The sequence below is a fragment of the Falco cherrug genome, chromosome 19, assembly GCF_023634085.1.
Source record: "Falco cherrug isolate bFalChe1 chromosome 19, bFalChe1.pri, whole genome shotgun sequence".
Taxonomy (NCBI): domain Eukaryota; kingdom Metazoa; phylum Chordata; class Aves; order Falconiformes; family Falconidae; genus Falco; species Falco cherrug.
Window position 1 is genome coordinate 6,197,028 of NC_073715.1, and position 26,461 is coordinate 6,223,488.

Here is a 26,461-nt window from a genome sequence, read left to right on the forward strand (position 1 = left end):
ATGCTTGGATGAGGTTCATCGGTTGGGAATGAGGGCAGAGGCTGAGCCAGGCTGATGCCAAACAGCCCCTTTCCATCTTCCTGCAGCCAGCCCAGACAACATCAATAGGTACTGGCTTCTGCTGAAAAGCCACAATACAGCAAAGATGCAAAAAGGGACACTCTGCCAGCCTGCATCAAAGCTGCGGCTGTATGAAAAGTTGCTTTCATTTATTTGATGAAGGAGAGTTTGAGAAAGGGTGCATCACATAAAATTCCCTTATTAAAGTGACCCAGCTGCCACTAACACTGTGCTGGTGGGGTCTCCCTTGGTGTGCAGATCCAGATGTGTTGCTGCAGTGAGTGCTCAGTCTAATTTTTGTGGCTTAAATGACAGTGGTGTGCCAGCGAGGAGTCAGGTTGGAGGCATTTTTGATGCAGTGCCCGAGCTGTAATCTGGAAAACTGTTTACTTCGTTCCTTCCAGTCAGGGGAATGGCACTTAGAAGTATTTTCTCCTTTTTCCTGCACGTGTAAGGATTTGTTGCCTAATTTTAATGTAAGACCATTTAAAGATCCTTGGCTAACGTGTTAGAAGAGCTTGTAGATGGCCAGGTGTTTTTTCTGCTGCCTCTCCATGTTAGTGAAGCTGCTGAGGGTTTGCACTGTGGTGCTTGTCCCTGGCCAGCCCTCGTCCCTGCCGTACACCAGCTCCCTTGGCCCCTTTCCCAGGTCAATGAACAGGCTTCTCCTGCGCTTCCCATCCATGGTTGATGCAATTTGTGCCTGGGCTCCAGCCCCCGGCTCCTGCCTTGCAGCAGGTGAGAGGAAGCACGTCTGCCACCCTCACACCTGCCTTGCACACGTGTTTGCTTGAGGACTCCTCGCTGTGCCTTTGGATGCGGGAGGCTGGACCTGTTTTGCAGCCTCCCCGGAGGGTTGCACACTCTGCAGCTCCTGTGTGCCTGCAGGCTCTCCTGGTGCTGCTTCGACCCCTTTGGAGAACAATCATCCTTCACAAGAGTCGGGAAGGATAGTCCTGTTGTGTTGATGACCTTGGAAATCCAAACCTGGGATTCTGGGGCTGGCTTGTGCATCGCCTCTCCTCCCATCTGGCTTCCCAGGTTCTGGATGTGATGGCAAAGATGCCCAGATGCTGGAGCTCCAGGGTTACAGTGCGGCTCCAGGGGGCTGGTGAGGGCCCTGCTGGGCTGAGAGCAGACCCTGGTCTTGCTCTGTCAACACTTATTTTTTTTTAGCTTTGCTGACAGGGAGGTGGCTGCTCAGATGTCTGTTCCTAACCACGTTACTGGGGAGCGCTGGGGGCCGTAATAGAGATCAGTGTGTCCCTGGGCTTGTTCTCTTCCATACCACAAAGCGTTTAGGCAGCCCACAAGTGCCTGATTCCTCACAAGAAATTAGATTAGCATCCTGTTCCTTACAGAGGGATTTTTTCTTTAAGTCTCTCTGACCTTCTTGAAACTCGTATTTGTAGCTTCTTTGGTTGTCACGCAGCTGGACCCTCCTCTGAATGCCTCATTGCAGTGACATGTTGTTTGCAGACTGGGAGTGTCTGGGCTCTCTGGGGCAGGAATTGTCATGCTTACGTGTTGCCTGGCATGGAGGAGCCTCCAGCCTTGGTCTGGGGGCGTTAGCAGAGGCTCCAGGAGGGTTTTACATCTAATCAAATTAATGGAGGAAGGGGTGGCATGAGCTGACTTGCATCAGGTAATAAATAGGTGCCAGTCTCGTGACACTGCCAGGCTTGCCAGATCTCCTTGCCTGGCTCCCAGTAAGTTGCAGCCACTCTGGGTCTCACAAAAACAACCAAACAACAACAAAACACACACAAAAAAAATAAACCCCCCGACCAAAAACCATCCTTCCAAACTAGAAACAGAGGTGAGCAGCAGCAAGAGGAATCCAACCATGCGGCAGCACAGGGAGCTTCACCTGCTCATCCATGCACATGCAGCGTGTAGAGCCACCATCCAGGCACGGGGTTGGTGCTGGGCTCGTGTAGGAGCAGTGCTTCATCTCCCTGGGAGGCTGTCAATCCGCTGTGTAATAAATCTCATGGAAAGCAGCTAAATAACAGGCCTCCCTGGAGCTACACAAGGATATTATTTCATTGTCTTTTTAATAGAGAAGGGGGTTGCTCGCATGCTGCAACTAGATGTTATGAATAGGCTGATTTGTACTGGAAAAAGCTTCTTAAAATGCAAGAGTGTTGCCAGAGGCTCTGCAGAGACTCTGTGGAGCATCGTTTTGTTTTGACATGTCAACAGTGGTGTTAATTGAGTGTGAGCCAGGAAAATAGTAAAACCTCCATGTTAATGAATGGGTCTCTCCAAGACAGCAGAGTCTTCAGTAGCAAGTCAGAGCAGTGCCAGGGGTGAGGATTTACTTAGACTTCAAAATCCAGCCTGTTCTTTTCAGGCCATGTGGGTAAAGTTGGGTTTTTTTTGTTTTGCTTGGCAAATGAATTAACCAAAAAATACATTTTAATGGAGCAACAAAGATGCTGAGAATGTGACAAATACTTTCACAGTATTGTAACAGTTTTATTTTCTGCATCCTGAAAACGTTTGACGATGGTAGTCTCAAAACACCAAGGACTTATAAGTCTCTTTAATGAAATGTCAGTCTTGTTTTCTGGGAATGTTCAGCTGTTCCTTAACTGGCTTGGTTTCTTCCCCAGATTTCAGCAAAGCCTGAACCTCCTGGGGAGCAGCTGGCTGAGTACAAACCCATATCCTTGGCCAGGCAAAGCCCTGGTCTGGCTTCTAGCTATTTCTTACGCTGGATGTTCACATTTAAATGTATTTCTGGCTTTGCACATCAGGAAAGTGTGGGGCATCTGAAGCCCAGCTGGCTGCTGAGCAGCAGCCCTACAACCAGTGTCCCATCAGCCTCCAGCGCCGGCTTCTGGCTCTGGTTTTGTTTTGGCTTGTGTGTTGTTATTCCCAGCTCTGGTTATTGCTGTGGTTAGTGGGAGGCAGGCGGTGTTTTGGTGCTGCGATGCTCGAGGGAAACCTGCTGCTGTACAGATGCTGGATGCGGATGATGAGGCTTTCAGTGGGAGCAATTGTCCTCCGAAGCCTTTTCCCTTCTGCCAAGTCCTGGTGAGCTGTGAGGGGGACTTTTGCAATTCTGTGAGAGAAAAAGGAAAGTGATAAAGCATGAGAAAACGCTTCGGCAAAATACTTTGTACCGGTTTCTGAGAGGTTACTTAGAGATAAATACAGAGTCAGGATCCTCCTTTGGGCTCAGTATAAAGGAGGAAGAAGAGCACACGCTGTGCCTGCTTCCCTGTACGGGCAGGTAACTTTCTGGGCTCTCATTCCTTGCCCTGTAGCACAGGTGCCCCTCCTGCATCCCATGCCAGTGGTCCCAATGCTCCTGTAGCCACCCCATGGGCACTGGGCGATGGTTTCAGTGGCTGTTACGCCAATTTCAGGATGACTAGCTCAGTTTCATTTACTCTGGTTTGTGCTTAGGGAATGGCAAACCCCTCCAAGGGATGCTTTCCCCTTTCTACGGTTGTTTTGCTTCCAAGAGATGTCTTTTAGCTTCCCGACTGCCTGCTGCTTTCCCTGAGCCCAGCTGTTGAACCGCTGCTCACACCGGGCGCTCAGCCAGCAGCGAGCGGCTCCGTCCGTGCTCCACCACCAGCCACCTGCTCTGGGAAGCTGCCGCCCGCCCCCAGCCCACATCTGCGAGGCTCCGGTTAGTCAGGGGGGGCTGGAGGCCAAAGCTGGGACGTTTCCTGCCCAGGGTTAATGACTGTTCCAGCTGCAGCGGCGGAGGCTCTGTGTGTGTGTGTGTAAGGGTTGCGTCACCAGCCCATCGAACGCCGGTGGGAGACGGGCTGGCTGTGCCGTGGGGATGTACCGAGGGGGAGGCACGGCACCACCTGGGGCTGGGTCTTCCGGGCACTGGTGGCCAGCAGAAGTGAGTCAGCCCTCTGGGTACGGCAGGGAGAGGGGTGCGCAGGGGCAGCCAACTCCGGCCTCTGCCTTGCCACATCCTCCCGGCTTCCCAGGTACGAGGGATATTGCAGCCCTGGCCTGAATAACAGCTGCTGGCAGGGAGGCTGGGGGTGAGCCGCCGGCTGCAGCCCTTGCACAGCATCAGCTGGCTTATTTGTGCTGTTCTGCCCTCGCAGGGTGTCCCGCAGGTGAGCTTTTCCCATGTTTTTAAACCTTGACCGTGGTGGCTCCTTGTGCTGCTTTATCATCTGGCAGCTTCCCAGCGGAGGGCTCTGGTTGCTAATTACAATCACGCAGCCTTCCCTGCCAGCATCTTGTGGCTGTTTGAGCTTTGCTGCTGTGACAGCTCCATGCAAATCCCCAAAAAACTTGAAATTTCATGACCTGTGCATGGATGAGATGATGGGAAACATTAGATTTAGCGGAGCATGGCTGCTAGGAGCCAACCCCAGAGCTTCGCTGGGGTGACAGCTGGGATGCTGCAACTTTGCTATAACCAGCTACGAAACTGGTTTGACCTTTCTGGTGCCTGCTCAAAAAAGAGGTCAGCGCTTCTAACAAATTATTTTGCTTCTTCCAAGAGATGAAGGCTAAATGTCAGGTTTGATGAATGAGCAACCTTTCAGGGGACAGAGGGAAACTCCTATGCGTGCTCCACCCTGTGCACCAACGTCATTTCCATTATGGGGCTGAGTAACGTTTTCCAAGAAGTCAGAGATGGTAGGTTGAAGGAGTGCCATCATCCATGTGGGAATTGTATCTGGCACAGACTTATTACTCTCTAGTGAACATCGGTGACCAAATAATCTCTTGTTTCTTTAATTGAGAGCTGGAGAAAGCAAGAGGCATGACAAGGGTGGGAGACACCCCTCCAAGGTTGACAGGTTGCCATCAGCACCTGCTTTCTGCATCCTGCCTCATGATGCTGGGAGTGTCAGTGTCCCCGTGTGCGGTCCTGGGAAGGTGTGGGAGAGCAGGGAGCAATACAAAGCACTGGAGAAGTATTCAACGGTGCATTGGGATGCCTGTATGGCAGGGAGGAGGTTTGCCGAGGTCTCCACAAGTGTCTTCGCCCAAAAGCAGCCCCGCTGCTTGCTGGAGAGATGCCCTGTGTGACAAATGGAGCAGCTTCCAGCTTGGATGCTCAGCAGGTGTTTTGTTATGGCCTGGTATGCAGCGGCTGGCGGCACTCCTGGAATCCAGCCCTTCAGGAAGGCAAGCCTGCTCAGGGCTGTCTGCGCCCTACTTCCCCCCGAAGACCTCAAAACCTAGTGGGACGGAGGCGGATGCTCAGCAGAGTGCTTGGGAGCTGGCCTGAGCAGGTTTCTGCCAAGCCTGGGTGAGTCTTGGGCTTATCCTAGATCCAGAAGCTCCACCGTACGCTGCTTTCCCAGGGGAGATGCCCAAGTGCTGCTCCCGGCCGTTCACCTCTGCCGTGGCCCTTGGTGGTAGCTGCGGCACCATCCTGCAGTGCAGCACTCGGGGGAAATAAACCCTCTGGCTGGAGGCACGTGTTGTGAGCTGGCCGCTGTGGGACGTGGCTTGCACCCACGGCTCTCCTTGCTTTGGCCCTACATCGTGGCATCCTCATCGTTTAGGGTCAGAGTTTGCGTTGAACGGTGGGGTGATCCACAGGGACAAGCCAGCCCCTTGCCCTGCTGCTAATGCAGGTTAGCCAGGCCTGGGGGAGAAGCTCAAGGAAGGCAAAGCACCCGAGAACCTTTTCCTAGCTCTGTCCCAACACTGTGTTAGCTGGTGCTGGTGTGGCGTTTCCCATCCGTGAGCAGAGCTGCTGAAAGAACAAAATGACATGAGAAGGGAGGAAAAAATTCCACGTAGTCAGTGCTGCAGTGTTCCCATTGACTTTGAGCGTGCATGCTCTGTTGAATGAAGACCCGTGTTTATAGCAGCCATTCAGCTCTGCTTTATGCCATCCCACGCAAGCAGACAGGTCTCACGCTGCTGCATGCTTGACAGGCTGAATTGTGAAATTTAAATTTATAGGAAAATATTACTGAGGCTAAAGGAATGAGCTGAGCACCTCTCGCCGCCGTCTTTCCTTCCTGTGCCCTTGCTCTCGCCAAGGGTGGCTGCCGTGTTCACCGGTGCGTTCCCCCGGCTCCCTCGGCCAGCGCGCAGAGGGTGGCCGGCCCGTTGCGGTATCTCCTCCTGGATCTGCAGGGAGGAGGTGGGGGAGGTGGGGTGGGAACCAGACAAGCGGTACCCCAGCTGGCAGGCTGTGTCGAGATCACCCCACCCCAGACATGGTGTTCACATCTTGCCAAGGGGCTGGAGCGAGCCGTGACCAGGCTGTGTGGTTGGACACTCTCCTTTGACTCATCGACCTTGATCAGTTTTAAGCTGTCTCAGACTGTGTCCTGTCTGCCTCTTTAATTGCAGGTGGCTCCATGTCCCAGCTCCAGAGCTCCTGGGAAATGCACCAGCAGAGCGTGGCATATCTTCCTGATACAGGTAAATGATAACCCTCCTCTGCAGAGGATGTTCTCCTTGTGGTTGTGTCTGTCTCTTCCTGGGAGCTTTCTCCAAGCAGCATGGACAGCTAGGACTCCTACCTAACGGAGCCTGGTCCTAGTGCTATCTAAAGGTGCTAGGACTGTTGGCTGTGTGAAGTTTCGGGTGAGGTACAGGTGAAACCAAGGTTGGAGAAAGCTCCCAGTCCTGGGTTGCTTTGGGAGCTGTGCATCCTCAGGTGCTCCAGGGGCATCGCTGGCTGCCATGGGGCCTTTGAGCCTCGTGTGCGAGCTCTGCAGAGTTGCTGTCCCCTGGCAGAGGATCAAGAGGAGTCCAGGCTTTACTGGGATCGAGCAGTAGCAGTCTGGTAAACTTTACAGCGAGACTTAAATTGTAGGGTTGTCCTCTTGCTTTTTTCTGAACTCGCTTTTGCTCCAGTCTCACTGTCTGGAGTTCCTGGGTGACTGATGAGTATTTTACACAGCACAGCACAATTCCAGCACCTGCTGAAAACCTCGTGAAAGCAGACTGGACACAGCCAGGCAGCAGCTATCCGCAGTGCCTCTTGAGAAAACATTGAGCCATGCTTCAAACAAAAAAGCTTGTTTGAAGCTCTTGAATCAACTTAAAATTTCTCAGTCTGAGGTGTGCAGAGGGGATAACTCTGTCCCATGTGTGGGGAGGCTGAGGCACAGGAGCCGCTGAGAACGCACACACTGTCCTACCGAGCTGCTGGATGGTGCCGCCTGAAACCGCAGCCTTGGCGTGGCTTCACCAAGATTTGGCACCACGAAAACTTCTAACCTTTATTTGCCCCGTGCTTCTAGATGCTTGGTGTTTCTAATAGCAAACAGGCTTCTACCAGTGGATATTGGAAGCTAGGGGAAGCCTATTAAAAGCTTCATCTCGCTATTCATTTTGGGGATGTGCATTAGGAGCACTATTTCCGCCCTCCCTTGTTTAGGTCCCTGTTGATTTTTTTTTTTTTTAAACAATGTTCACTTGACTCACGTTTGGGATTTTTCTCACTTACGGGAGCCGGTGCGAGTGTGCCGCTGCTGCTTCCTGTCTGTGCACGAGGGAAATTCTGCATCAGCGTGTCGGTGCTGTGACCTCTTTCCCTGTGGGTTCGCAGCATCAGTCTAGGTGAATTCTGGTCCCTTCAGGGCTCCCTGAAAACAAACACAAAGGAGTGGGGGGTGGGGGTGGGGAACCTATCTGGGTTTAGGGTAGGCTATGGAAGTTCTCCCAGTGAAGCACAGCGAGCCTCTGTGAGCATGTTCTGTGGTTTGTTTAAGGCTGGGGGCATAGGAAGAGGGGATCAGTCGTGGCTTTACTTGGGTAGATAAGCAAATGTGTACGCTTACTAAAAACGAGCTAGAACCTGCTTTTTGGTGGTGTGGGTACACAGAGCCAACGGGAACACAGAAGCTTCTCTTGCCAAATTGTGGTGAAGCCAAGGAAGAATCCTTTATTTGCATCTAATTTCCTTCTTGTAAAGCTGTGACAGTTTTACAGAATAAATACCTGGCTTTCTCTGCTCTCCCAGACATGGAGACCATGGCTGCTAGCACCTCGCTTTCCGACCCAGCTGGTGAGTTCGACAAGAACATGCCCCGTATCTGTGGCGTCTGTGGGGACAGAGCCACTGGCTTTCACTTCAATGCCATGACCTGTGAAGGCTGCAAGGGCTTCTTCAGGTGAGTGAGGGTCTCTGGGGAGGAGGACTCTTACCCCATGACCAGCAAGCCTGGAGGATGGGACCCCCAGGGTGCTGCCTGGCTGCTCTTCCAGTTACCTGTGTCCCTGCCCAGCTGGGCTGCGGACAGCCTTGCCAGACCTGTGCCCGCATTGCAGACAGCTGACATGCCTGCAGATCTTGATAATGGAGAGATCACGTACTATTTCCCTTCTTGTGGCTTGCTGTGGCACCCTGCTACTGGGAAATAAGTTGTTTTCTCCTTAGCCAGAGATTTCCATCTGTCTGGGAGCCTTGCAGACCTCCATGTGCAGGAGCGTAAGAGCCTCTGGCACACTACAGATGGTACCTGGGAAAATACACCTGAAAATATCAGTCTTTGAAAACTAAAACAGTGTTATGGCCACAAGCTTCTTTTCTTGAAAGCAAACTGCCCCCAATGTCTGTTCCGTGCACTTGTGTATGGAGACACATGTGATCCTCTGCCCACTTGCTGGAGTGGGCACCAACCTCTTCCCAAAACCAGGCAGTGGCTCAGCCACACCTCTCGTTCCTGGGGGTTTAAGGTAGCTGTAGGCTGTGTGTGCAGCTGCCTCAAGGCTTTTTTTTCCACTGTCAGGTGGAGGTCTTGAGTGGCCTTAAGCTGGACAGCAAGGCAGAAACCTCTCTGAAAGCTGCCAGGCTCCCCAAGTCTGGAGAGTGGCAGGTTTGCGGATATTTGTTAGAGGCTCGGTTTTACCCCTGCATTGCCCAGGTGATGCTCCTGTGCAGACAGTGCTGAACCATTCACGTGGGAGTTCAGATCACTTGCACCAAGCGAGAGAATGACTAAGCGCTGGTGAAATGAAGCAAGACAGTGACTGGCGTGGGACTGGCTGGGAAAAGCCTTGCTCAAGTATTTTGCGCTGTAATGAGATGGTGGCACAGGTGGCTGTGGGATTGCAGACACCAGAGTGCACAGCTTTACGCCTTGAACTGGGCTGTTACAGCAACCAGAGCTTGAACTTTCACAGCAAAGTCATAACTCCTCCTCTTGCAGGAATTTCAGGGCTCGATGGGGGTTTTCACATACCACAGTCTTGCAGTCTGTTTTTGAACAGGGCAGCTTCGATGCCGGGCCAACCTGAGCAACAACATTTTCCTCAATTACTGCCGCTAAATGAGTAACTCTTCTTTCAGCTGCTCTCCTCTGCGCTTTGGTCTGGTGCCCCTGACCTTCCCCATCCCTATTGTGGCTGCAGAGGCAACAGTCTGGCTTTTAACATCTGAAATGTCCAGGGCTGCTTGGCCAACCCTTCCTGGGTGTGATGTGGCTCTTGCACTAATGTTGTGAGCCCTGCTGTTGCGTTTCCCCATCTCGTATTGTCACACCATTGTAATCATGCAAGACGTACAACTATGACAGTATTTCTGAACAGACACCTTAATGATGCGAAAAGCTCTCATCTTCCACTAGCCCTTCATGCCCCATATAAAGCCTTTATTTTCAATTTAAGAGTCTTACTACATTTTTTTTAATCTTGCTTTCTAGGCACGCTCTCCCCAAGCTAGGCCCTGGTGTGTTTTCTCCTGCTTATATAGCCTTGTTTACATGCCACTTTCAATCACTGAATTAATTAATGCTTGGTGCTGCCACGGTATCTAAGTGCTTTCAGCATTAAAATATAGCAGCACTGGCATGGAGGAGCCTGGACCCCTAACACTACTAGAAAAGCTACGTGCCCCTTTGCCAGCGCCTCGGGGTCTGTAACAGGCTGTGCCTGTGTGTGCTGGCTGTTTTTCAGCTTTCAGCTTGTGCTCCCTGAGCAGATCTTTGAAAAAAAATCACTGTGCTGGTGACTGCTTACAGAAACAGGGAGGTCAGACTCACTGCCTTAGCTGGAAGGGGCTAAAAGAGAGCGAGCAGCTGTGAATATCGGACTGCAGCAGCAAAACCTTGGGAAGGTTCCACAGATTTTCTTAATTGCGCTCAGGCTGTAGACATGACTCTGTGGGCTGGACCAGGACCAGTTCTCCTGTACCCAGAGCCTTGGACACCGTAGCAGAGGGATGCAGCAAAATGCAGCCTGAGCCTTGGCTGGCTGAGGTGGCAGCAAAGCTGCTGGGGGGCCCCTGGGTGACACTCACCTACCTCTGTGACATGGCTCTCTGGTGTGAAGTCCTCCAGGAGGTCCTGGGTTTAATGACTCTATAAATGGGATTTGGCATTTATTGGCACCTCTGAGTGCTCAGATGTGCACGTAACCTGCAGCACAAACAGACGTGAGGCAACCTTTGGCTGCTGGCTTCAGAGTCCGCTGTTTACTAATGATGCCAATGGCAACAGGGGCCTTTTATTTGGCTCTGCTGTTTGCTCAGGAGCGCTTAAAAAGCAACTAAGCCAGAGTAGTTTATTCTGCTGTGACTTGGCTGGAGCATCCATGGTTTTCTCTGGTTTCTCCTACAGTCCTAGCTTTGCCCCGGTGCAGTGACATCGGGTGTTAATAGCAGAGCTGCTCAGAGGTTTTGAAATACCTAGAGCCCTTCTGAAGTTCCCACCCATCCTGTCTCCGTCACTGCATCTCCCACTCCTGTACTTTTCCCCAGTTCTTTGCCATGTTCTACATGAAATTTTAAAAAATCAATCCATCCCCTTTTCCTGCATACCCAGGGTCTCTAAAGATATTTCAGGGCAAGGTGCAGTGGTCTGGAGGGTTCCTGGCATCAGGAGTGGGGGATGGAGCTGGAAGGATTTGGGGGAGAAAATGCAAATGGATGCAAAATGAGTGCCAGAGAGCTGCAGCTCTGCTCCTGGCATTGACTTGGCCGTTGGCTTACCACGGGGCTTCCCTGGGCGGCTGCGTGTAGGTGTAACGGGGGAGAAACGGGGGATTATCCTACCCCAGGCAGTTTGCGATGGCTGTGCGAGGTGGTTCTGCGGCAGCCTCGGTGCCAAAATGACTCATCGTGTATTACCCATGTGGCGGGTGACGGAAAGGATGTGCCAGGGAGGTCGCTGGGGGGTCTGGTAATGAGTAGGGCAGCTGTCAGGAAACGGTATCGCACAGGTCCTGCGAGTGGGGGAGCTGGGTGTATTTAAAGCCCACTTCACCAACAAAAACTCAGAAAGAGTGACTTTGAAGATCAGCCTTATGTGGTGAAGGACTGAGCGCACCACTGATACCGGCCACACGATGCCGGTTCGGGCTGGGCTTTGGGGGCTGCCAGGCTGCTGTTCGCCATCTGGCTTTTCTGCAGCTTCACATTTCTGATAACCTAAAAGCTGTTTCATGGAGGCGCTGGGGTTTGCTTTCTCCTCGGGGTGCTAGGTCAGACCATCAGGTGTATGTCTACCAAAACCCAAGGATGGAGCTCAGCTGTTGCAGTCGGGGGGTGGTGGTGTGGGTGGTGGTTAGTGGTCAGGTTTCCCAGCTTGTGGAGCTGCAGTTAGGCAAACGGCAGCCCTCGCCGTGCCTGGAGCGCTCCTCCGATCTCTTGGGCAAGATAAAGCCAGGTGGGCTCAGATGGGTGTCCTGCAGGCACGGCTGCGCGGTGGACGTTACCCCTGGGTGCGCAGCAGCCTGTCCTTTGCAGTGCTGCACTTGCACACAGCAGGGGCTACATCGGAGAGCGGACACGGAAAATGCTGCCCCTGTTCCCCCCCCCCCCAGGTACAGCCACCCTGACCTGGGCACATCGCCCCCTGCTCAGCACACCCCCCTCCCCGGCTGCTGCCCGTGGCCGTGTTTGCTCTCACCCATGGGCTGGGCTGGCGCGGGGAGGGAGCTCGTTATTTTTAACATTTGGCAGCCTGCCTGGGACATGGATCTTAAATGAGCCTTGAAATGGCTAGTTCTGGAGCTTCGTAAAAATACACCGGAGCCAGACAGTGGGACATCCCGCTGCGGGTCGGATGGCTGCTCCTCGGGGCCCCGCGTAGCCGAGAGCCATGGACCCTTGGGGCAGCAAAGCGGCTGTTGTGCCCAGCCACCCTGTATTCTAATAAACTGCAATTTTCATACCAAACCCATAATGGTGGCTTGCCCTTGCACATGGGACATCTTTCCCTGCCTGAGGGCCTCCTATTTCTCTGGCTTGTTTGTGCATTCCCCAGCCTTGCCCTGTGCTGCGGGGGAAAAGATGAGCCGCCTGCCTGCCCCAGATGCTCAAAAACAGAGTCAATCACCAAAACTGGGGGGTTTTAGGCTGTTCAGGTCCAAATCTTGACTTGCCCCTGAGCTGAGCAACGTTTGTCCCTGTTCCTGGGAGATCAAAGGTCTTGCTGGAAGGGGAAAAACTCAGAGAAAAGTGATAAACTGAGAGCCAGCTGCTGGGTGAAACAGGAATTTCTTAGTGTAAGGCAGATTACGGAGGGCTCTGCCATCCGCCCCTCCTGTATTTATTTTCCTAAATACATTTATTCATGTTAGGTGCAGGGAGAGTAAAGCCTTTCTGTTTACATCTCCCTTTCTAAAATAGCCTCTAATTACATGCTACGTGCCCCTTGGGTCTGCAGCCCAAGAACATATTTTATATTTATACCCTATAAGCGCAGGCTTGGCACTGTTCCTGGGCTGGAGGGGCCCCTCTGCCCTCGCCCTCTCAGCCTGGGGTCGCCCATACGTCTGTGGTGTTCACCTATGGAGCACGGGGGTCGTGTGCCATCAGCTCGGCATCCCGGAGGGGTGTTATTGCAAGGAGAGCAACTCTTCCTAGCAGGAGCCTCTTCATCCCAGTGCTGAAATACAGCATTAACTCGGGGGTGGATTTCTCACTGTTGTACCTGAATTGCACCTGAATTTACCCCTCTGAGCACCCTCACGCTGACTTTCTAGCCTGGAGGCACCCTGGCCTTGGTCTGCCTCCCTTCAATTTTCCTTTTCATTTAAACTGAGTGGCACCTTTAGAAATACTTGCAAATCCAGAGATAAGCTTCTCTTGCTGATGGCAGAGCCTTGAGTAACTTTCTCCAAAGCCAAGACGGGGCATCTCCCAAGGCAGAGGAGAAACCGCCCTGGATGGACCAGCTCAGCTATGCCTGTAACATGTCATTACCGTGCATCATGCCGGACAGCCCCGCAGAAAGGCCAGTTTTCGCTGGGAGCTCTGGCTTTGACCCTTTGTACTTGGAAGATGTACAGACCCGACTGCCACAGCGGATTAATGTGGCACGGTGTGGTTTTGGTGGAAGAGGGGGTTATTATTTTAAGTGTTGTTCCTCTCGTATCCTGCAGTGAGATTTCTTTCTCCTGCACACGCAAACATGTGCTCCAGCCAGTTATTCTAGCAAAGCTAGGCTTTAAAGGCTGGTAAATGTTTAATAACACGCACTGCTTTGGTACATGCCTGTCTCCACTCTGGTTTCTTCTGGTGGGGGGGGGTCTGCAATCCTTCCACCTTTCTTATGGCCTTCAAAATATCTGTTCAAAACCGGAAAGCTGCTTAACCTGTGGCTGAACCCCTCAGCTGTGTCCTTGTAAGAAGTCCTCCTTTTCCCTGCTGTGCAGCAATGCCTGAGCCCCTGAGCCCAAACCCGCAGATGCACGCAGCCGGGTACACCCTCTCCAACTCAATGCTCTCAAGCAGCCAGCTGAGCTGAACAGTCAGGTCAGGGATGCTCCCAGCACCCTCTTAGCCATCTCTCTCCAGCAGTTTGCGGCCAGAGAGCTGGATTTGTGCTGGTGTCTCCTCCCGATGTTCAGAGCACACTCAAAATGGTGTTGATTTGACCCAAGGCAACTTGAGGGGTTTTTTTTTTTCCATTCCTCTTCAGGAGAAGCATGAAGAGGAAAGCGATGTTCACGTGCCCGTTCAACGGTGACTGCAAAATCACTAAGGATAACCGGCGGCACTGCCAGGCATGTCGGCTGAAGCGCTGCGTGGACATTGGCATGATGAAAGAGTGTGAGTACACGGACACGCGTCGCGTGGGGAGCAGCGCAGCCGCCTGCCCTGCTGGCCTTTGGCTGCTCGCTTAACGTGCGGTGCGGAACGCAGGCACGGGAGTGCAAAACCTGAAAGCCCTACGAGGGTTCAAAGAGGATGCAAAGGGCAAGGGATGCGGTGAGCAATGATCGAGAGGAGCTCGTTTAACGATTAAGGCTGCTCCTGTGGTGATTAGTGATCTGAGGAGTTGCTTTTATGGGAGCCAGGTCACCTTTGCTGGCTCCTGGGGGGCAGCAGCTTAGCGAGAGCATCCGGGGCTGTTTCTGATTAACTCCCAGTTGCATCGACTGAACTTAGTCCCGTCCTGCCTTGTGCAAAGCCGTTGTCCTCTCCGACGCGTTCCTGCTTGCTTCCTCACTCCCTCCAGACAAGGAGGGTTGAACAGGCTTCCCGCAGCACCAGTAGTTTTCATTAGCATGGAACTGGCTCGTGTTTCTCGGCCGCACCTCTCGGGCTTTTTTTTGTTGGGGCCTTATTCATGCAACGTGGGTCTGCCCATCCATCCAGCCACGTGCACAGCAGAGGCTTAAGTAAATAACAGAGGGAAGTAAAGTAGTTCTTAACCCAATCCAAACACGCTAATGTTATCCAAATATTTATTTTCTTCTGCTATATTTATAGATAAGCAGCTTTTAAAAATAAAATCTGTTTGACATGCTTCCTCCTACATACACACGCTTTCCGCGTCCTAAGTCTTTGGGAGAAGGCTGGTGTTCGCGTAGTGTTCAAACCAAAATAACAGCCTTCTGCTAGGAGACACTGCAAACAGGAACTCACGTCGATGATTGATGAACCTGAAAATTTGGAAAATGGAAGTGATGCTGGTTTCCTTATGTGGTGAGCAGAGAGCAAACAGCGTCAGATGTCACAGGGTGCCACAACAGCTGCTGGGTCCTCCAGAAAATCAGAAATTGTAGGTGTTTCCAGGAAAAAATGCCTGATTTTCCAATTGTCCCAAAGATCGAGAAGATCCCTGGATCTTCTTCTTTTAAACTAGCAGCTGTGTCCCTTAAAGAGGGAGAAAAAGACCATGTAATGCAAGATACATATCCATATTTTGGGCGAGTTATGAGGACATGTGAGCCCATGGTAGCCAGTTGATGCGGTCCGTTTGGCGTACCCATTGCTAACGAGGGAAATGTGTTAAATTGCATCAGTTAATTACCTGGGAGAGGCCAGAAAATTCAGCAGCAGTGATGCACGGGGTGTTCGCACCCCGGCTGGCACCAGGTCCCAGGGATGTGCATGCTTTCCACAGGAGTTAACTTGTAAGCGACCCTGTTAGCGAACTGTTACTGGATTAACAAAGCCTAACCTGAGGAGACTAAAAATAGCCTTCCTGCAGACTTTGCTGTTGGTTAAATGAAGAAGAACAAGGTGTGCTGCTGTTATTTTTAGGTCGAATCATGGATCTTGAAGCTCTTGATGGGGGGTTGTGTCTTCCCCAGCCTGGCATCGAAGGCAACGAGGAGCCCCGTGGGCAGGGCTGGGCCAGTTTGACCCCAGTGCTGATGGGACCCGAGCCTGAAGCAGAAATGGGAGTGTGAGGCGGCGGTAAAGAGGAGAAGGAAGAGAGCAGACCCCAGCAGACCTTGTGCCTGTGTTAATTTGGGGTCTGGCGCAGGCAGACTGTTCACCATCCCCTGAATGTGGGGTGGTTGGAGGGCCTGGATGTATTCAGACATCACCTGCAGCCCAAACTATGCAGGGCTGGGACCTGTGGCAGTGTGGCCGTGCTGAGGGTCCCTTCCCCAGCACACGGTCCCAGTTTGAGTGCAGTCCCAGTTTGAGTGCAGTCGGACCTGCAGCCCAGACACTGCAGTGGTGGGCTGGAGGAGCCAGCGCTTGTCTGGGGCGCGCAGCAAGGCAAAGGGATCGTGTGTGTTCAGGCTCGTACAGAGCAAAAACCCTGAGCCAGCAGCACCCCCCGGAGAGCTGGGGACAGTGCCAGGGCGGCCACTGTCCGCTGAGAAGGGACCAGGAAGGGGAGGAGGTGGAAGCTGGAGGGCAGCCGAGGTTATGGTATGGAGCAGGATTTATAGCCCTGCCGCAACGCCTGGGTTCACCCCGCGCTGTCCGCAGCCAGCGTTAGCAAATATTTGTGGGTTTCCATCTGTCTTATCTGAGCAGGGTAAAGCACAGGGCAAGCTTGGGGGGCTGTGGGGCGCGGCAAAGTCCACCCCACACCCAGGCCGTGGCATTTGGGGAATGCGCCTTGTGCCATTCCTGGGAGCAGTTTCCCTTCGGATGGCTCCAAGGAGGGCAGGTCTCCAGCCTAGGGACGCCTTCGCTGCCCTGTCTGCTTGCTGCTGGGTTCTGCTAGGATGATGCTTAACACAAGCGTACTTTAAAGTGGGGTGAAGAGTCTGTTGCTGGACTATTCCACCTGGTTTGGCAGTGGTTTGGGTGACCAGAAGATGCTGCGGTTACCTCTTCTGCCCTGCAGAAAAACTTTTTGCCAACTGCCTGGAGCTCGAGAAGGGACATCCATCCCTCGGGGCTGTGTTGGCCAAGGCACAGGGCATTAGATGGACCTGGGCTCTGCAGCCACCCTTAACCTTTGGGTGATTCACCTCTTTTAGTGTCTCTGCCCCTTCTCCCCCAGTCTGTAACATCTCTCCAGTGTTCACAGCGCATTCACGCAGGGACGAGGGACAGGTCGACTGTCCTGCTCGGTCTAAAGGTGTTCCTGCAAAGCGGGAAGATAAATTATGCATCACCAAATCAAGAGGCTGGAGGGATCCATGGACTCCCCAGAGCTGCAACAGTCTCACAGCACTGAATTTCTCCTCTCCTTGCCACCTTATTTTCTGCTGGGGAATTTTTTTGTGCTTGACATGGTGCCAGTCAGCTGGGAATCAGTGAATCTCCTTGGGAGGGTCCCTAGCCATGTCCTGGGGCAGTCTGTCCCTCTGCAGCTGGGTCCTTGGGCATTGGGGAAGGTGGTTGCAGCTAATCCCCCTCTCTGGTGCCACAGCAAGGTCTATAGCTTGCCTGGGGTCAGCACCCCATGGATCTTCTCTCCCTTTTTCCAAGGAAGAGGCTTGCCGGGATCTGGTTGTAGTCACGGGCAGCTGACACTCAGCATCCTCGCCACGAGGCTCAATTTATGATCTCAGTGCTAAAAATCCCCAAGAGGGAGGAGAAAAATAAACCATCATCTCGGAGTCAGGGAGAGGAGCAGAAACTGGAAGGAGATTGTGTGGAGAGAGGGGGGGAATTTCCCGAATCGGTCAGGAGAGGAGCAGTGGCACTCAAGGGAGTGGGCAGCGCAAGGGCAGTAGGAGCTGGCAGGGTTACGGTTGTTGAGGGTGGGACTATGGGATGAGGGTGAGCAAGGGGGGAGGTGGCCTTTCCAGCTCTGCTCCACTTCCCCGAATAGGCGGTGATCCTCCAAGCAAAAAAAGTCCCTGCTGCTCCAAACATGGAACATGTTATTCCCCGGCCCGGGAGCTGCTGCAGCGCGGTGTTGTGCAATGCCGGCCTCTGGGACCCGTGCTGACGCCGGGCACTGGCCGAGAGGCAAAGCAGGAACACGAGAGGGAGGGAAGAGTCCAGGAAAACGTCACTTTGTGGTGGCCAGTGTTTGCACAATGACCGGGAAGCGTCTCTGCTCCCGGCAGGCTTGAAGCACATGCTATAAACATCCAGCGTCCTCTGTAATTAGAGCAGGCTTGGAAGCTGGCAGGCACTGAGCATCTGGAAAGCCCTCTCTGAAATCTGTGCAAGCATCGCCTCAGTTAGCCGTGGCTGAGCTGCGTCGGGGGGACGTGACCCTCTTGGTGGGGAGAGCAGTAGCCAGGGGCCCTGCAGCTGTTGTCGCTGCTCCAGTTTGCTCCGGTGTGGGTCCAGGACCTGAAATTTCAATTGCTGCTGCTTGCCTGTCGCTGCAAGCTTTCCTCCTCTCCGGTCTCCATGCAAACCCAGGTGCTCCAGGAGAAGCAGGCTGTCCGGCCAGCCCGTAGCACCTCATGACCCCCCACTCCAGCCATCACGGTGTTGGAGTGTCTGTTGTGCAATTTGGGTTTTTCTGCCCGTGCCACCCCTTGTTCCATCCCTGTCCCTGCCAGCTGTGTTGCCAGTTACACCTGCCTTGAGAAACGCTCCGTCTTCTGATGACAAAGGTGCCTCAGGACAGCCGCAGCCGGGGTGTGGGGCAGGTCAGCGGGGCTGAAAGGTGCGGGTTTGGGAGAGGGAGCAGGATGAGCTGGGCTTCGCTCCCTGGCTTTCAGGGCTGCATCTGGGGCGTTCATTCTGCGAGCTGGTGCAGAGTGATCCTGGGCATCCTTGGCCGTTAAGTGGGGTCACAGCACCCTGCCGGGCTGCTCCTGACCTTGATGTACCTTGTCCCCACGGCGTGCCGCGCTGCTGCTCTTGCTGCTTGACCCTCATCTAGCCATGCGTTCCCCCAAAGCTGCTGCTGCGAGGGGTGTTTCTGCAGCCCCTTGTCAACAGGGGACACAAGCTCGGCTTCGGATCACCACCGCTGTCCCAGCGAGATCCCAGATTCCACCCTGCCCTGATGGCCCTGTCAGGCTGGGGGAACAGCCATGGGGCCTTTTGCACCCCTGGGGCTGGACGGTGTCCCCGGCTCCAGCGGGGCAGGCAGAAGCAGCCACCATTCAATCTTCAGTGAAATGTTCAGACTGCATCCAGTGAATGCGTATCGTGCCTGACATTTCCTAAAATTTCACTTTTGCTTTATATTTGGCAGCTCTTTCCTTGCCTGATGGAGCGAGTCTGCCTTCGTGCTGCCCCACGCCGCCCTCCAGCATGGCCAAGCCCCTGGTTGTGGCTGGGGCTGCAGGTTTGGTGTCGTCGCCCAGCTGGCTGGGTCCTCGTGTGCTCGGTAACCTCGGCGCTACCCTCGGTGTCGGCCGTGGTTTCCCTGCTGCCCTTGTGGCGTCTCGCAGAGAGGGCCAGCGTCTGTCTGCAAGCGATGGGCCGAGGTTATCTCAGCCTCCGCGCGGACGTCGGGCCAGGGCAGCCCGCAAGCACTCAGCCACGTTGCCGGTTGTGCCAGGAGTCTGTGGCTGGACGTCTCCAGCTTGGTGTTTGGAAAGAGATTGGAGCTGGGGCGTGAGCTGGGGTCTCGAGGGAAAGGTGCAGGCGCTGAGCTGCCTCCTGGTGCCGTATTCCCCCTCCTGGTGCCGTATTCCCTCTTGAGGCAGGCAGGTATGTGCTGGGCAGCATCCATCCTTCTGCAGGTACAAACAAGGGTCGAGTCCTTTTCCCCAAGACTTCATAAAACAGGCAAGTCACTAGGCAGGCATCCCTTGTCCGTGTTACCCCGGTCCTACCACAAGCCCGTTCCTCCGGCACGGCCAGGCAAGGTGCCGGGCAGGTTTACTGCTCCCCGGTGTCACCAGGAATGCCGCGGGTGGCTCTCAGTCCGCAGCGCTGATGCTGAGCTGTGCTGTGGCTTGCACGAGTACTGCTGTGTGGTGGCACTGGCCTTTGCAACACAAGACAGGCTGGAAGGGAATCACAATTTACCTCAATCTGCTGGCTTTTTTAAACACCTGCGGGGCTTCCTCTGGGTCTTAGTCTCCTGTAGGCTCCAGCAAGTCCTGTCAGAGCATTAAACACCAAACCCGGGCCCTGCTGCCTTCTGTTTCTGTCTGCATGGCTGGCAGCGGGCTCACAGCAACGTGCAGCCAGCAGCCCTGGGCTGTACAGCAGGTCCGGCTGCTGTGCTGCATAGATCCTGTACTGGGAAATCCTGACTGCCCGAGGTGGTGGTGCTGGGGGGAGCAAACTCTGCCAGCGTTTGTTCCCCCACCGAAGTAATGCTTTGCAAAATCCTCCTGGTTTTCAGCTCCTACCAGAGTGAGAAGTGCTGCTGCCTCACTGTTTCAAATCTGTTTGAGGGCTGAATTTCCTGAAGGCGGGTGGAAATCCCAAGCTGATTTCCCTTGCAGTCTTGCCCCAGCACAGAAACATCTTTTTCTTTCCAATCAGTTCTGTAGGTGCTTCCTAATTTTCATGGAATAGTTTGGGTTAGAAGGGACCTTTAAAGGTCATCTAGTCCTTGCATGATTGGAATTTGGCGTAGACACCTGCAATAATCCCTTCCGAAGCCCCGGTGCTTGGGGAAGACCCTGTTGGCAAAGACTTTGAACACCATGGCCACAGCTCAAGTGCTTGGCTGTTTGCCCCATCCTCGTTCCCAGCCCCACGTGGCTCTTTCCCCACAGATGCTGCCTCATCTATGAACGGTTTCCCTTCTTGCATGCAGCACCCAGATGGATCCGATGCTTTTGTAATAAGAACCAGGACGGGAGATGGCAAAATCCTAATTTTTCTCCCCAGGCAGCCTGCGCTGTCCCCGGCACAGCTGCCCGTAACGTGCCAATCGTGGGAGCAACCTTTTGGCCCGAGCCAGTCATTCCCCTGCCTCCCAGATCTTCAAGTCCCTCTGAGATTGTGCAAGTCTGAAAACGTATTGGAAAAATGCCGTCGGCTGGAGGTGGCGGAAAGGAGCAGGGACTGCAAAGGGTTCCTTGCCTCGAGCCCTGCGACCGTGGCTCCCGCTGCCCTTGGCCAACCTCAGCCCAAACTGCACCTCGACTCGCCCGGCATCAAACCGCTGTGCAACCCAACTGGTCATCAGATAACGTGCCTGGGGTTTTCTTTAATGACTGGGTCAAGGGCTAAAGGAGTAAGAGACGTTAAAGGGCAATGTCCTGAGGAGTGGGCATGGCTATTTTTAGAACCTGCCGGTGGACGTGTATTAATGCACACTTTTGTGAATGTATGACTCTCTTATGAGGGTGAGGGGTTGCTACCCCAAGAGATTGCTGCGGCTCCCTGTCGCTTTTCTTTTCTTTCAACCCTGTGAGGCTATTCAGGTCTTTAAGTTCTTTTCCTAAAGATAAGATTTGAGCCCCAGTCGCCTGTGGGTGCTCCCCTTCCCTAAATAAACGGGAGATCGCCTTCGAATCCAACCCTTGGCTGCTGCCAGAGGCTGTCACCCATAATACAAGCCATAAATATGCAACCCTGGGATTATATGTCCCCTTAGTTTAAAAATACTTGCGATGCTGCAGAAGCGCTGCTGGGTACCCAGACTACGGCTGCTGTGGCTGGTAGCTGGACACGGAGGCTGAGCGGTGCCGCACCGGGCTCCCTCTGTTGTCAGGCTCCAAAAGTGGGATGAACCCACAGGCCTGAGTCCTGCAGGATCAGGATTTCTTTCACCTGAAAGCACAGAGCAAACAGCAAGTTTGCAGCACAGAGCAGACACGTGGCAGCGCCGACGTGGCCTTATCGCGCCCGGTCCTTGCCTAAAAGCACCCAAGTGGGCTCTGAACTGCGCTGGTCTCGTAGCGGGAAGCCCTGACCTGGCAGTTGAGGACAGGAGCAGGATGGGCTTGATGCAGGTTTAATACCTGATTAGCAAGGTGATGGGGATACTGGCTGCAGTGACCCAGGGTTGCTTCAGTCCCTGTTTCTGACACTTTCCCTGTCCCTGCAGTCATCCTGACGGACGAGGAGGTTCAGAGGAAGCGTGAAATGATACTGAAGCGCAAGGAGGAGGAAGCACTCAAGGAGAGCCTGAAGCCCAAACTCTCAGAGGAGCAGCAGAAAGTCATCGACATCCTCCTCGAGGCTCATCGCAAAACCTACGACCCCACATATGCTGACTTCAACAAGTTTCGGGTACGTCTGGGGCACGCCAACCCCCGTCCCCGTGCACGGGACCAAGCAGTTCCTGCCCAGATGCACCAAACCCATCTCATCCCATGACTTCTTGTTAGAGAGGATTTTAAAATCACAGTGCAGGAACCTTGATGCTGTTGGCAGCAGGCAAACGACTGCCGCCAAATTGCTCTCCCAGCCCTGTTCCTCATGTCCTGCTCTCTCTTCCAGCCCCCTGTGAGAAGCAACCCTGGCAACAGGGGGGCAGCAAGGTCCTCCTCCATCCTCACCCAGGACTTGTCGTCAGAGGACTCCACCGACCTCTTTGGCTCTGATGCCTTCAGCACATTTCCAGGTACCACGGCCGCTGCTCTGTAGGTGACAGGGGCAGGAGCGCAGCAGCTTTACCTAAGTCTGGCCGTTCAGAGCCCTGTTTTACCTCTGCTGGGGAGCTTACTTAACTGTAAGACCCTCCTGGGGGTGCTGCAAAGCCTTTTTGTGAGCAAAAAGCAGTAAGTGCTCAGCTGGATTGTGGCCCTGCAGACCGCTGTGTGTCTGAGCCCTCCAGGATGGCCAAGAGGAGGGCGAACACGAACGCTGGGCTGCGCCGTCACTGCTCTGGCTGCAGTTAGACTCAAGCACAGCACAGGAGAGGAGTTCAAGGCCCCAGTGCAAAAATCGTGGTGCTGTTGGCAGCCAGTGAATGACTGCTCTCTCCCTGCCTCACGTCCTGCTGTCTACATGCAATGCAGAGCCCTCCTGGCAGGATGGATGCCATTCCTGCTACGGGCTGGCGTTGTTCCCCTCTCCCGTAATGTCTTGCCTACAGCCGAGGTACCCTCTGACCATCTCCCTCTCTCCAGAGTCTGTGGAGCCCCAGATGTTTTCGAACCTGGTCCTCTCTGAGGAGAACGATGAGACCACCTCCATGAATATCGACTTCTCCCACCTCTCCATGCTCCCGCACTTGGCCGACCTGGTCAGCTACAGCATACAGAAGGTGATCGGCTTTGCCAAAATGATCCCGGGATTCAGGTGAGATGTTTGCTCTCAGATCCGATGTCCACGGCGGTTTTCCACTCTCAGGAATCCCGGCCTACCCTTCACAGCCAGGTCATTTCTCTCTGTTTCATCTTCACAGCTCTCCTTCGGGCTTTGTTCCCTTCCCAGGTCTGTTCCTACTTTCATGTTCTCTGTCTCTCCTCCTTCCTGGGGTTACTCCTCTCCTATCTTTACCCTGATTCACCCAGACTCTGTCATAGAATCATGGAATGGTTTGGGTTGGAAGAGACCTTAAAGACCATCTAGTATCACCCCCCCACACCATGGGGACACCTCCCACCAGAACAGGATGCTCCAAGCCCCGTCCAACCTGGCCTTGAACCCTTCCAGGGACAGGGCACCCACAGCTGCTCTGGGCACCCTGTGCCAGCACCTCAGCACCCTGGCAGTGAAGAATTTCTTCCTAATATCTAATCAGATTTCCCCCTCTTTTAGTTTAAAACCATTTCCCCTTGTCCGTCACTACAGGCCCTGCTAAAAATCCCATCCCCATCTTTCTTATAAGCCCCTGGTAAGTGCTGAAAGGCCACTGCAAGGTCTCCATTCTGTCAGCACAACACTTGAGCTCCAGAGATGCTCGAGGCCATGTGAGTGGTCCCCATCCTGGTTTGAGAAGGATCTCAGGTCCCGTTTAACTCCAGGGTGCTGCCCGGGGCACTGCGTGGTGCCACCTGCAGAAATACCTGCTGCTTCATCCCATCGCAACCCCGGGTGAGGGAGAAGCCGGGGTGCCCCCAGGGAAGGGACTGGGCTGCTGATGGAGACCCCGATGCCTGGGTGGCAGGTTTCTGTTCCTTTCCTCACTGCACTGTTCTCACATCACCCCCTTGTCCCCCCCTGCCCAGGGACCTGACAGCAGAGGACCAGATTGTCCTGCTGAAATCCAGCGCCATCGAGGTGATCATGCTGCGCTCGAACCAGTCCTTCACCCTCGAGGACATGTCGTGGACCTGCGGCAGCAACGACTTCAAGTACAGGATCAGCGATGTCACCCAGGGTAAAGGCCACCAGCCACCCTCCTGCGTGCTGCGGGAATGTGGTCCCAGCCTGCAGCTCAGCCGGCACCCCCGTCCCTCACGGCAGCACCAGCAGCTTGGCAGTGTCATGGCCGGGCTGAGACCCCTGTGCCAGCCCCAGCCGCGCTCCTGCACCGCCCTGGCCCCGTGCTGGGACCTGTGCGTCCTGCAGCTGGGCTGGATGGCTGGGAAGGGCCAGGAGCTCCCAAAGAGCAGCGAAGCCAGAGCATGGCCGTAGCTCAGAGCTGTCTCCCACTCCTCCGCCTTGCCACCAGGGTTGGGTTCAGTTTGCTCCGAGCTGCCATGAGGGCCAGGACGCTGCTGGGCTGTCCCAGTGCCACTGCTCTGCAGCCAGGGAGCCCTCCTGCCAGGAAAGGTGGTGACTCCTGCCCTAGACCTCCCCAACCTGAGGCTTTGGGGACCAGCACAGAGAACAGGGTGTGCAGATGACACATACGGACCTTAAATCTTTCCCTGGGCTTGGAAGAGCCTTAGAGTAACCCAGGGATGCTGAGCTCGCCCAGTGAGGTCCCGAGGGAAGGAGGCAGAGCGAGTGGCGTGTGGGGAGCATGCACGGGCAGCTGGCACCCACTGGGTGCAGGGAGGAGATCTGCGTGCAGGGAGGGCTCTGGGCACGTGAGGTGGTGTTTGTGAGGCTTGTGCAGGTCACAGTGCAGCATGAAAGTGATGCTAAGGAAGCGAAGTGACCGTGGGTTCATTGTCTTTATGGATTTCAAAGGCAAATTCTACTCCGTAATCTCCTGCTTTAGAGAAACTACTAGGGAGAAAAGTCCAATTAAAAACCAGCGTGCTTTAAACTATATCAGAAGTCCTCTTCTGCTGTCCCGGGTCTCTGCTGTGCTGAAAGAGGAGCTGCTGAGCTCCCCGCCTGTCCCTCAGCTGCGGGAGCTCTTGCTCCGGAGCAGGCTGTGCTAAAGGTCCTTTCTCTCCCCAGCCGGCCACAGCATGGACCTCCTCGAGCCGCTTGTGAAATTCCAGGTTGGCTTGAAGAAGCTGAACCTCCACGAAGAAGAGCACGTGCTCCTCATGGCCATCTGCATCCTGTCCCCAGGTAGGAGCACGCTTGTCCCTCAGCGTCACCAACCTGCCAGGTTTTGGCTGCGTCCCCAAAACCATCACCACCTTTCCCTGCCCCTCTGTTGAGGAAAAGGGTAGGGAATCACGCTGTGTCCGTGGTGTTTTCTAGATCGCCCAGGCGTGCAGGACACCTCACTGGTGGAATCCCTTCAGGATCGCCTCTCGGAGATCCTCCAGACCTACATCCGCTGCAGGCACCCTCCTCCTGGCAGCCGCCTGCTCTACGCCAAGATGATCCAGAAGCTGGCCGACCTGCGGAGCCTGAACGAGGAGCACTCCAAGCAGTACCGCTGCCTCTCCTTCCAGCCCGAGCACAGCATGCAGCTCACGCCGCTGGTGCTCGAGGTCTTCGGCAACGAGATATCCTGAGTCTGGCCGCGGGGCCGAGCACCCCCCAGTAAAGGGATAAGTCAGCCTGGCCGCCCCGAGGCAGCGAGCAGAGAGATGTGGCCCTGGGCAGGAGTTCTGTGCACGGGCAGTTTGGTTTCACACTACTGGAGGCCCTGCTTTGTCTTCTCATCCCCAGCAGCCGAGGTTTCGCTTGCTTCGGAGCACTGACAGACCCAGACCCCTGTGGTTCCCCCACTCCCTGCGCAGCTTTTCTGCTTCCCTGCCGCCTGCGAGAGCTGACTTATCCCTTTATGGACAGCGTGAGGCTGGGCCGCCTCGAGTCACTTAGTTCTTGAGCTGAAAAGTCGGGCTGCTTGGAAGGGGGTGGTTTGTGTGGGAGACGGACTCGCTGCTCCCCTGCAGCACCTGCCCCTCTCCGTCCCCAAAGGGAGACGCCAACTGAGCTGCATGTGCCGAACGCTGGCAGGGACGGCCGCAGGCCATGTCCCCACGCCTGTGACCAGCTCGGTCTGCGCCGCTGTGAGGCCAGAGACACCCGCGTCAGCCCCGAGAGGGGAGATTTGCCCTCAGCCCCCCACGGAAGGTGCTGAGGGAGCCGTGACAGCCGTGACTCACGTTCCCCAGGCCACAGCCTGGTGTGGGGCAGCCGGGCTGGCTCGGGGCGATGCTGGAGCCGAGCCCCGTTGCCCGCGACCGCCCCACAGCCTGCAATGGCCTTGCAGTCCCGACTGCGGTCCCGGCTTGGCTTTGGCACCTTGTGGTGTCCTGTGCCCTGCTGGGACCGGGCACCATCCCCCCTCGGTGCCGCCACCCCTGCTCGGTGCCACCGTACCCACACAGTGCCACTGTACCCGCTCGGTGCCCCCCGGGGCTGGGGGTGGGAGCCCCCCGGGCCCTGCACCGTGTTGGGGAGGGGACCCAGCTCCTCGCAAATAAACTCTTGCTTGGGAACAGCGCCTGGGCTGGGGGTTTTTCTGGGGGGTGGGGGGCTGCGTGTCCATCTGACCCCCCGTGGGCTGCGCAGGACTGTGTCCATCTGTCTGGGGGGGCTGGCGGAGGTGGCCGCCTGGGCTGGGTGGTCCCGGTGCTCACGGACGCGTCGGTGGGTGTCCCTGGGCGTCTCCGCCCTCCCACCCCCGTGTCCCGTCGCCCACGTGTGAGCGGCGCCGGCCGCGGGGGGGCGCTGCCGCCAGGGAGCGCGGGCACAGCTCTGCGCATGCGCAGCCCC

General features: G+C 54.9%; 1 protein-coding gene and 1 long non-coding RNA gene across 8 annotated transcripts in view; one reads left to right on the forward strand and one right to left on the reverse strand.

The window, feature by feature from the left end:
• Positions 1 to 26,187, forward strand: part of VDR (vitamin D receptor) — a 39,552-nt gene extending 13,365 nt beyond the window's left edge. For all 7 annotated transcript variants that reach the window (XM_055697010.1, XM_055697009.1, XM_055697011.1 and 4 more), the window contains 9 exons: positions 6,370 to 6,441; positions 7,991 to 8,141; positions 13,893 to 14,023; positions 21,543 to 21,727; positions 21,938 to 22,061; positions 22,570 to 22,741; positions 23,614 to 23,765; positions 24,740 to 24,856; positions 24,992 to 26,187. In XM_055697010.1, coding sequence (XP_055552985.1) covers positions 6,378 to 6,441; positions 7,991 to 8,141; positions 13,893 to 14,023; positions 21,543 to 21,727; positions 21,938 to 22,061; positions 22,570 to 22,741; positions 23,614 to 23,765; positions 24,740 to 24,856; positions 24,992 to 25,251 — 1,356 coding nt within the window. In that variant the 5' untranslated portion in view covers positions 6,370 to 6,377 and the 3' untranslated portion in view covers positions 25,252 to 26,187. The remainder of the gene's footprint in view (positions 1 to 6,369; positions 6,442 to 7,990; positions 8,142 to 13,892; positions 14,024 to 21,542; positions 21,728 to 21,937; positions 22,062 to 22,569; positions 22,742 to 23,613; positions 23,766 to 24,739; positions 24,857 to 24,991) is intronic.
• On the reverse strand, positions 2,521 to 10,607 carry LOC129734264 (uncharacterized). The gene is made up of 3 exons (XR_008729939.1): positions 10,272 to 10,607; positions 7,475 to 7,613; positions 2,521 to 3,119 (listed from the first exon to the last, which is right to left on the reverse strand). It is a non-coding gene; the product is annotated as an uncharacterized LOC129734264 (long non-coding RNA).
• Positions 26,188 to 26,461: the final 274 nt, after the last annotated feature.